Source organism: Oreochromis niloticus, linkage group LG2 (genome assembly GCF_001858045.2).
Source record: "Oreochromis niloticus isolate F11D_XX linkage group LG2, O_niloticus_UMD_NMBU, whole genome shotgun sequence".
NCBI lineage: Eukaryota > Metazoa > Chordata > Actinopteri > Cichliformes > Cichlidae > Oreochromis > Oreochromis niloticus.
In genome coordinates this window covers 8,996,290-9,007,167 of record NC_031966.2, presented here as the reverse complement: position 1 = coordinate 9,007,167, position 10,878 = coordinate 8,996,290, and the positions used below count along the sequence as shown (strand labels likewise).

Here is a 10,878-nt window from a genome sequence, read left to right as displayed (position 1 = left end):
GATCAATCATGGTGATCATGATCACTGTGGATTTATGAAGCTTCAGAGTTACTCGGGATTTCTTTGGATTTTGTGAATAAACAGAGCGATGTAGAGTCATAACGAACAAAAACAGCACAGTGATTTTATCTTTTTCTTGTTTTCAGAGTAGCTGAAACACCAAATTGTAAAGGAAACACAAAAATATAATTGCACATCTGAAAAGTTTCACCCCAGAAAAGAAAGTTTCAAGAATTTAACTTGAGCTGAAGGACATTCACTTTTTTTCAGCAGCTCAGCTTTCAGCTTTTATTTTCAACATGTCATTTTTTTTAACCACCAGGGGGCGGTGTTTAAATGTTTACCCCAGGTCTACCCCATCGCCCTGGACTCACTGCGCCGTCTTGTGGTGCAAAGTGTTTTAACTCTAGTTTGTATCTCTTCATCACAGATCAAAGAAGTTTGGGGCATAAAGCCTTTGTGGTTATTTCTTCATGTTTCGCTGATATCTTCAGTGACTTTAGGAGGTTTTAACAGTTTTGTAAACACCTCCATAAGTTCAATACAAGTTGTTTTTGTTCTGGTGCTTTATCTCTCCGGATGGATGCTGAGACTCATCGTCCTGCTGCAGGATGAATCTGGGATATATTTAGTATAACTGGAGGTACTGGACCTAACCATCGTCTGATCACAATCAACTTTGCATGATTATAGTTCAAAATAATCCTTTATCTCAAACTGAGCCCATGATATACTGAGTGGTTAACAGTCTCCAACACACACAGACGTCATTATCAGAAACTCTTACCATGTTTTCTTTTCAACACAACAGCTTCTCTGGATAACTCCATAGCTGAGCAGGTGAGTGGAAATAATTCACAATTTGAGTATTTATTTAAAAAAAACAATCAGATTTTATTTAAAAAAAGGTTAAAAGCTCATCTTGGACTGTACAGTGCAGGGCAGGAACATAAATATCATCTGCTGGATTACAGAAACAGGAAGAGCAGCTACCCACAGCTCTGGACTACCTTTCCCACAATGCCTTACATTTTGTTTCTCTGAGTTTCCCCTCAGCACGCGTGCCACAGAATAAAAACACGAAATAAAAACAAAAACCAGGTTCAGTTCATGATGACGTCACGAGAGGAAAACATATCGTCATTTAAATTTTAGAAAGTAAATAATACTTTAAAAAAAAGCGCTTGGAGGAGAGTTTCAGATGTCGGGGGTGTGTCTGAATAAAACGCGTGTGAATCTGTCCGTGAAGAGTCTGCTCATGCTGCCCAAAGTGACCACTTTATTAGGAACACCTGTGCGAGTAAACTGTAGCTGTAAACCAACAGAAAAAATAAGATTAAGATCCTCACATCGTACAATGGCTGTCGCAGGTGGATTAAAGTTATCAGCCCGTGAGAGGACAGTTTCATCGCCATTTTCAGAGCTGTGATTTCATCCTGACTGCATGCTAAACCTCTCTTTAATCTGAGGTGTCATCACAGCACGTTTCTGCCCTCAGATTAACACCAGATGAGTAACAGATTACAGAACAGCTGATCCTTTACAATCGTTTCAGTTTCGTAGCACCTTTTCTCTGCAGGCGGCTGCAGAAAGAACAAACTGTGCGAAGCGTCCAGCGGTTGAAGTGAACAGAAAACCCCCCAAATCCACAACTTTACCCTCGAATCCACAGAAAACAGAGCGCGCCTCAGGAGGAGACGTCAGGTTACCAAGGGGGGGGAATTTTGGTATGTTTTTCCTTTATTGGCTCCGCGGAAACAGAAGCTGCTCCCCGTCTTTGCTGGAGTGTCGTGGCCAAAAAACAAAACAAAACAAAATAGTAAAAGTTGAGTTCGACTGTTTTCATGCGCTAAGATCAAATTTTCTTTTGACCCTTTTTTAACAAACTGGTTTAAAAAGCTCAGAGAAACTTTCAGCCCTGAACTCATCATGAGGACGAGCGTCGCACTCGGTCCAGAGCGAGTCGAGGGACGACGGGTGGATGGATGGACTCAGCTGGAGGTGGACCGATCAGATCATTATGCCGTGGAAAGCTCCACCCCGCTGTCGCAGACCCCGCTGTCGATTCGAGTGTCCACTTTCAGTTCCTGAACCCGCATGCACAGAAGCTCACCTGCGAACACAAACGCAGCTCAGTGACTCGTGGTCATGTGACCTGGCAGTCGGTGTAACGTGCACGTTATGTGTGCATGCTCACCACTCATCTCGTTGGTGGCAGGCGCTTCCTCGCTCTCGTGCAGCGCCTCCTCCAGGATGCTCAGCGCTCTGCACTCGCCGACTGACCTCAGAGCAGCCAGCAGCTCCCTGATCGTTCCACCGGAAACCTGCAGGAGAGATGGGAAGCAGTTTATCCACACAGTCCTCGAGGGGGCGTTTCCCAGGTTTCTGAGAACATGAAATCCTCTGTGTGCGCGTTACCTCGTAGCTGTCCAGCAGGGTTTTAGCGGGGGAGGGGCTCAACCTGAATGCTGTGTTGAGGATCCCAAGACCCAGACTGTGAGCCAGATTCTCCCAGCATCCTTCACTCTCCAGAGTGCCACACAGCGCCTGCTTCACCTCTGTGTCCAGGTTTGCCAGGTCACCTAGAGACGCAAACATTTCATCAGCAAACCGATGCGCCGATGTCATGATTTTGTATTTCGTGGTTATGAAACAATGAACCACGTCAATCACGGGGTAATAAAGCGTCCACTTGTGGGGAGGAGCTCACCTTGAGGAGGGATGAAGGCCGTTTGAGGTGTTTTTGGTTCGTATTCTTTGCCGTTCAGAAGATCGAAAACCTGCAAACACACACCTGCGGGTTCATAAATCTGCTTCGTGTCGTGAGGTTCACCAGAGGCTCAGAAGCTACGTGTACCTGAAGGGTGGCAGCCATGCTGAAGGGAGTTGTCCCTGGGATGTACCCTTCATCTTCTTCCTCATCCTCACTCTCCTTTTCACAGCTCTCCTCCTCATCCTCCTCCCTGAAGAACAGTGGCTCAAAGTTCTCCTTCCGTGGGTCTGCACCTGAAAAGACCCAAATACGAACTTATTACACACGAGATCAGGACGTCTCACAGGTTTCCTCCTCTTCACGTGTTAGAAGTGATGGAGCCTCAGGTGGATGCTAGTAAATGAGCTCCTGGTGAACAAAAGAACTCTGAGCTTTAATAAAAATCTACCTGCAGCCATGAGGAGAGCCGTGAGCTTGACAGAGCCTCGACCCGCAGCAATGTGGAGGGGGGTGGAGCCATCAAAGGTGCAGCAGTCCACCTTGGCATTTCCCTGATGCCAAAAACACACAAACAGCACTTCATGCAAAGGCGACTCAAAGGTGAAGTTACATCACACAAAGATTCCTCAGCACTGAGACGCCCACCACTGGTCCTCATACACTCCATCGTGTCATCTGATCCTTCATCAGTCAAAGTCAAATCAAGAAGAGAGAGAACATCAGCATCTTCTTCTTAATCACCTTAAAAAACTTATTTAGGACTGTTTGACCACCTGATCAGTTCAGGTGTTAAAGGCATGTCCAACTGAGACACTCTGGAGAGACAGGAGAGACTCCCGGCTGACTTAGGAAGGCCTCGTTGTCCACCCTGAGGAGTTGGAGACGAGGCTACAACGGGTTTGCTCAGACTCCCCAGTGAGCTGGACCCACATAAGCCTGTGAAGCTAAATGGACGGCTTTAGATATCAGAAAATAACTAAAATATGTAATAATTTTAGTTTTAGTGGACTGTCCAATTAACAGTTACCACTCCTAATCATTGCTGTTAGGGGAGGTTGTGGTTCCTGGCTGAAGAACTCCAGATTTCTTCATCAGTATCTTCTATTAAGTCACTTTTAAAGACACATTTGGATCTCGTTTGTATTTTATCATTTTTTTATTGTGTGTTTATTGTGTAGGTTAAGTTATACTTGTGTATGCTGACGATGAACATTTCATCTAATTTATTGATTTGTAATTGATCTGAATTTATGGGTTTCTTTCTACTGCCTGTGTGACTGTTTTATTGTGTTATTCTGAAGCACTGTCACACTGCTGAACTAATAAAGTTCATAATTATAATAGAATTTTGAATCTTTACAGATAAAAGTTTTGATGCTTTTGTATGCTGACGACATTAAACTTTTAGTTTCACCTGTGCATCACCTGTATGAAAATTCTTTCTCACAGGCGAGCATCTATATGAATGTGTAACCACCTTATTAACGAGATAATGATTTGCTGCAGCTCTGATGCTCAGCCAGCAAAGCCTCAGCAAAGGTCTCTGCTCTGATTGGTTGTTAACTCCCAGTCTGCCCAATAACCCAGGCGTACCTCCAGCAGCAGGCAGCCCGCCAGCGATACGTTGTCAGTCTCGGTGGCGAGATGGAGGGCCGTTCGTCCACAGCTGCGTTCCTGGATTTCTACATTAGCCCCGCCCTCCAGCAGCTCCCTGAGAGAAGACAGCTGGTTGGCCAGAACCGCCAGGTGGATCGCACACAGACCTGCAAACATGTTTACAGGTAAGTTTTCAAATGAGATGGCAGTAACGATAACGTCTGACACAGCATTACATAAAACCACACCCCCGCACTGGCTCTTTGACAAAAACAGGAATCTTATCTTACAAAAACAGTCGCTGTTACCTCGACTTTCTGATTTTACAGATCCAAGTTCACGTGCTAAAACACCAAAGTTATTTAGGGATAACTCGCAGATCGATGACACCGACCTTTATCAAACAACACAAACTCCACAAAGACAAAACCCTGCTGGAGCCGCACATTTGGTGGCGTTAATGATTAATGGACTCGACTGTGAAGCTATTCAGGATATTTTCATTCAGTAACTCTGGGAAGTTTTCAAAGATAATAGGAAGTGTAGAGTTGTTCCGGCTCTCTGTGCAGGTCCAGCCCGACGTGCCCGTGCCTTTGTCTGTCTGTTAAACCTGAAAACTCGCCGAGACTCATTTCCCCTTTAATACAAGACAAAATGTGTGTGTTTTTCTGTGTGTGTGTGTGTGTGTGTGTGTGTGTGTGTGTGTGTACCTGCTGTGTTGGTTTGGTCCAGCAGCTCTCTCAGCTCTCTGTGTTGCAGTAAAAACTGGATCATCCCTCCTCCCTCGTGCTGAGCTGCCAGGTGCAGCACTGTGTTGCCGTGACGATCCGTCAGAGTCGGGTCGGCGCCAGCCAGCAGCAGCGCTTCCACTGCCTCCTTCTGCTGCGTGATCACGGCCAGGTGCAAAGGAGTCTGGGAAACAGAGGGAGGGTGCTTTAGCTCTGTGACCTGAAGCTTTCAGCTCTGTAAGGCTGGAGACGACGAGCTCCATACCTGGTACAGGTGGTTCCTCATGTTGAGCACCTCCTCTCCGGGCAGGGCAGACACCACCTGCGTCAGACTCTTCAGCGCCTCCTGCTGGTTGTGGAGAACAGCCAAATGGAGCCCGCTGAGAAGAGAAAAAGGAGGCGTCACTACACGGCCGAATAAAAACTTTTAATGTGCGCACATCTGATCATCACGATGTGTTTACTGACGTGTCTCCGTTTACATCCTGCGCGGCCATCAGGGAGCGCTGTGGAGCCAGCAGGTACGCCGAGTCAGCTGTAACAGAGTAATGAAAGATGGCGTCCAGCAGTCTGCTGGTCACCTGATCCAGCTGCTCCTTGGCATCAAACTCTGAAGGAGAAAGAAAGACTTGATTGGATGTGTGGAACGCCTAAACACTTCGTAAAAACTGAATTTATCCTGAGCTTTCTGATGCCGTCAGTGTGATCTGAGCATCTTTGAGTGGACCCGGGAGCGCCACGCAGAAAATAATCCCCGGTGTCACCAGAAAGCAGCAGCGTCAGAGGTCTAACACCGAGGCGGGAAAAACAAACTCTTCCGCCACATTTAGAATAACGTTTACCTCTCTCTGCTTCAGGCTCCACACTGACCCCTCCCTCCTCGCCCCTCTCCACGGCTTCGGGCCGGGCTGGAGCTCGCAGCACGGCCCTGATGGCGAGTCGTCGTCCGGGTCGTTGTCATCACCGTCGTTGTCTGCGGCGCCGTTCTGAGAGGCTTTAAACAAACAGCGTTTGTTGTGTTTTCTCAGATGATTTTCAAGTTTTTCCACATAAATTTACAGATTTATAATCTCAGAGATGGAATTTTCTCATAAATGGAGATTTTATAATCTGGTTTTTAACTAGATCGTCTGAGATCTACTCTAAATTTCACACAATATCAAAAATAATATTAATGACTTCCAAACCTTTTCTTAGCTTTTATCCGAGATTACTGATTCATGATTTGTTTCTTCCTCTTAACTAGGTTAAAGGTTAAAAGGTCACTCTCCTAAATCTGTTACTTTATTTGTATTATAGATTATCATAGATTATTTCAACCTCTCCTGGCTCCTAAGTTACTTTGAAAGGCTCTACTATTTCATCGTAGCCCCTCACCATGTTTGATCCCGCCTCCACCTCCTCCCAGACCTGCTGAGTACCCTGTGGTGAAACCTCCTCCTCCTCCACCTCCTCCTCCATAGTTGTAGGTAGTGAAGCCCTGGTAGTATCCTGAGGGAAATCCATCCAAACACAGAAGAGATTAATGATGACATCACATAACGTCACCCTCAGGTATGTGTTAAACCACGGATTAGACCAGAACACAGACTCTACCTGTGGATCCAGGTCCTCCTCCAGCAGCCGGACCTCCTCCTCCTCCTCCTCCTCTGTATAGACTTCCTCCTCCATGACCACTGAAGTCCTGGAAGTTGGGTAAAGTCTTCTGCCTCTTCCTCTGCACCTCCTCTTTGTCTAAAAACACACACATGTTCACGCCATGCTAACCTCTGTGGCATCCCACATTTAAAATCGATAATAAATCAATCAGGCGATGGATGATCAAACAGCAGGGGGCAGTGTTGGGACACAGATAGTAAAAACATTCATATAAATATTGAAATTTTCCCTTCATCACATCCACTGCTATTTATTCATGTTTCCAGCTGATTTGCTTGTAATTTGGAGTTTTATTAATTTTCTTTTTGTTGAAAGTGAAAGTAAAATCAGGCTGTGGGTGAAGAAGAAGAGCCTCGCTGGGGAGATAAAGGCCTGAGAGGAGTATTAGGGACCTGCAGGTAAAGCACTACCTGAGTTCAGGGCTCATTTCTGGCCAAACCCCAGAAGAAGAGCGGGGTCATGTGACCTACCTAAGATCTGGGGGTGGTAGGTGAAGGGTTTAGGCTCGCTGGTCTCGTTGTCGGACTTCCTCTTCAGCTGGACGAACACAGACGTCGGTTTCTGCAGGTTCTGGTCTCGATACTTTGGCGTCTTAAATACGATGGCGAACTGTTGGCGCGGTAATGGGCACAGTTAATGACACTCCCAACACCTGCAGGTCAAAGTAGCAGCTCCGAATTCAGGAATGCTCACCTGTCTGTGGACGTCTGTGGGGGAGAAGTCTCCCAGAGCCTCCCAGGTGAGACCCGAGTCATCCTCCTCATAGAACCGAACCTGGATGTCATCTGCAAACACAAACATCAGGTCACCATGGTTTTATAGTTCGCTTTCAGGGCTTGAGAACATCTCTGGCTCAGATGCACTGCATAAAGATCGACCTTTGTTCACGTGGCTTAAAATCGGCTCTCAGATCTTGATTGTGCTTATCCAGAGGCCTGTGATAACCTCAGGGGTAATCCTGGTTTTCACCTTTTCTGCAGTGTACGTCATGGAGAATCGTCTCCAACATAACGAGATCCGGACCAGGCTACTGATAATTAATAACATTGCTCCGCTGCTGGAGGCCAGACCACCGTGATCTCAGAGCACATCGTTCTCTCAGAGAAACCCTGGAAGCGGAGCGGGCGGCAGCCCGAATCCAACTCTTCCTCCTGTGGGATTTGCACGTTGGAGGGGAATTCCCTGAAGCAGGACTTCCTCCAACAGCACTGACACAGCTCCAACCAGGAAAAACCGCTCAGATTCACCTCACTTACACACAACTGCACGGAAACGTCTTCAAATAAAGTTCAGTGAAAAAAGAAAAAAAATCACTACTTGAGAGACTTTTCAGCAGCCCTTAAAATAACCTGCATGCATGTCCCGCAGGTTTATGCATGCTTTAAAAACCAGAACCAGCCTTTCAAACAGCCCTGCTCATTTCCAGCTGTTTACTGGAGTAGCTCTGCATGATTCTCAAAACAATCTTCCTTATCTTATCCTGTCTCAGGTGAGCCGTGTTTTAGCTCCTCCCCCTTTGTGCTTATTCTGACCTCATTATTTTAAATTGCGTCCATGTTTAATATGAGCATCCTGCACCCCAACCTTATATGTGTCAAACAGAAAACAGGAAAAACTCACCTTTCTGGACTTTGTCGCAGAGCAGGTAGACCTCCTCTCCTCCGGTCACGCAGCCGGCGGTCCGATCCATCCTCACGATCTTCAGGTTGGAGGCATTCGGAGCCTCTGAGGGCGAAAAGAGAAACAGCTGCTGTCAGAGATCTACCTACCCGAGGGCTTCCTCAAGAGCTACGCATCTTCAAAGGGGAGTTTTTTTGTTTTCATTTGCACCATCACTCTAAGGTAAAGTAACCACACTTTTACATCACTTAAGGGTTTGTGTTGGAGATCAGGGCCAAAAAAGACCCCATGAAGGGGTTTTGAGTGTAATCGTAACACAAAGTTACAGGGGCTGTGAACAGGTTCCTGTCTGTGCTGGACAGGCTGAGGTCTTCAAACCACAGCACACTGTAAGATCAAACAGAGGCACTGAGCACGTGTCCACAGATGCTAAAATAGATCACAGACACGTCGCTTCCCTTAGACAAAGTCAACAGGAAGTTGTGAAGTTTGCAGTCACCGCCAGGACGGGGCCTGGTAGTTTAGGTACGTCCATGAGCGTGGACAGGTTAGCGAGAGGAGAGGACAAGACAGCAGGACTCATACAGAAACACAGGAGGTGGAAACTGGATAAAAAGGAGTTGAGGTTTCAAAGCAGCTTGCAGATGCACAGCATACAGTGGCACGCTGTAGCAGATTAAACAGGTGTTCCACTCCTGCTCACTACTATTACACTGAAGCTGGCCTGAACCCTGAACACCACGGGTCTACTGCAACTGGAAATTGAAAGTCTTGCAGTTAAAAAAATGATAAGTCCAAAAACCAAAAGTAAAAGAGTGAAAACTGGCGAATCGAGAAGAGAAAAGTGTGTGAAATGTTTCCTGCTGGTAAAATGAAAGTGCAGAGCGGGGGCTGAAACGCTGAACTCGGAGTTGAGTTCAGTCCTCTGAGAGGAAGTACAGCACAGAAAGCGAAGCAGCTTCAGCAGGAAGGGGGAAACGAAACCGAGCGGCCTGACGAGACACAAGCGCCGATTTTCGGTCCAGAGCGATCCTCCGACTCCGACCAGTCGCTTTATACGGCTGTTTCTCTACATTTAACATTTTCAAACCACAAATCCAACACAAGTAAATGACAAACGTCATAAACTTTCAACACTTCAGACCGAAACATGAGGTCTGGAGCTGAGGTTCAGTATTTAGGAACCAATGACACGGACTGAATCTAATCTAAGGGCCAACACAAAACTTCACACATGATCGTCTCTCAGCGCAGACCAAGAACAGCTTCACTTTAAAAAAGTGTCCCAAAGAGCGCTAATTCATGAGCAGCTTTATCATTTCAATAATCAACACAACCTTATTATTATTAGCATTAGCATTAACTTGCTGTTCTCTGGCTAAACCTGACAGCTCGGGTGGACTGCAGGTTAGTCTGATGTTTGTACAGCTGAGATGTGGAACAGCTGACCTGCAGGATTTGCAGAACTTGGAGCATTATGACCAAACCTCGCTCTTTTTTTATTGCATGCCGGTGAGGCTGCAGGCATTTATTAAAATCAAAGGAAAGAACTGGACTCTCAGCCTCCTGTGGGCAACCAACTGCATTACATCAGCTTGTTTCAGGTCTGTCAGACTCGCAATAATCACCGGTCATTCTGTCGGACATTTCAGTAATGTGAAACAGATCCAGTACTAGGCACCGGTTTTCACTGGGATGAGCAGGCAACCATGTGCAGCATGGCCGAGGGGTGCCCGGGTTTGAATCCCGTGGCCGTTTGCCGTATCTCGTCCCCTCTCTCCCTCCCTCTGCTTTCCTGTCACTCTTCACTGCACCTTTTCAAATAAAGCTGCAAAAAGGCCAAAAGAATCTTTAAAACAAAAACCCCCAGATCCAACACTAAAGAGAAGTACAGGAAATGGCAGCAAACCGCCTCTGCAAACCTTAATAATCTTCATCTCATCAATTTTACACTTTTACAGTGAAACTTTAAGTACACGTGCAAAAAGTCCCGCCACATAAATCGTCTCTCTGTCGGTTGCTCTTCAATAAATCCCCGTTGTAGCGTTACACAGACTGTCACTACCTCAGGGACAAAGTGCATCAACCAGAAATTATCTCGCACATCTGTAAAGTTTGCTCAGGTTTTAGTTCGAGCTGCAGGTGGAAAAAATGAGACTGAGAGCGACACCGCGGGCGAGCACAAAATGGGACTGAAGCGAAAACGAAACATCTTTTATGTGGTTCAAAGACTCAGGCGGTACCTTCAAAGCAGATCTCACGAGATAAAAACAGCCAAAGTTACACTTTCCTCCGAGCTCTAAGCTTATCGTGGACGGACCTGCAAACCTTCCTGCTGGAAGGAGAAGATTAGAAATGCCTGGACTCACTGCTGTCGTAGATCGGCTCGGACACCACGGGCTCGAGCCGCCTGGAGAAGCCGCCGTCGCTGTCGGGGAGGAACGCCGTGAACATGAGCCGAACCACGCTGAGGTCCATCTCTTTGGCCTGCATAGCGGCAGCATTTCTGATCACACTGAGATGGTGCTCTGAAGAGAGAGAGAGGAGGGCGAGAGTCATCGC

General features: G+C 46.6%; 1 protein-coding gene across 1 annotated transcript in view; it reads right to left on the bottom strand.

The window, feature by feature from the left end:
- Positions 1–869: 869 nt before the first annotated feature.
- nfkb1 (nuclear factor of kappa light polypeptide gene enhancer in B-cells 1) overlaps positions 870–10,878 on the bottom strand; it is a 31,660-nt gene continuing 21,651 nt past the window's right edge. The window contains 20 exon segments of the mRNA XM_019363515.2: positions 870–2,113; positions 2,198–2,324; positions 2,419–2,582; positions 2,711–2,780; positions 2,858–3,006; positions 3,162–3,264; positions 4,307–4,476; positions 5,020–5,221; positions 5,303–5,380; positions 5,383–5,417; positions 5,506–5,542; positions 5,544–5,645; positions 5,890–5,963; positions 5,966–6,031; positions 6,415–6,528; positions 6,634–6,771; positions 7,167–7,305; positions 7,390–7,481; positions 8,317–8,421; positions 10,686–10,844. Of these exon segments, the coding sequence (XP_019219060.1) occupies positions 2,019–2,113; positions 2,198–2,324; positions 2,419–2,582; positions 2,711–2,780; positions 2,858–3,006; positions 3,162–3,264; positions 4,307–4,476; positions 5,020–5,221; positions 5,303–5,380; positions 5,383–5,417; positions 5,506–5,542; positions 5,544–5,645; positions 5,890–5,963; positions 5,966–6,031; positions 6,415–6,528; positions 6,634–6,771; positions 7,167–7,305; positions 7,390–7,481; positions 8,317–8,421; positions 10,686–10,844 (2,219 nt within the window). The 3' untranslated portion in view covers positions 870–2,018.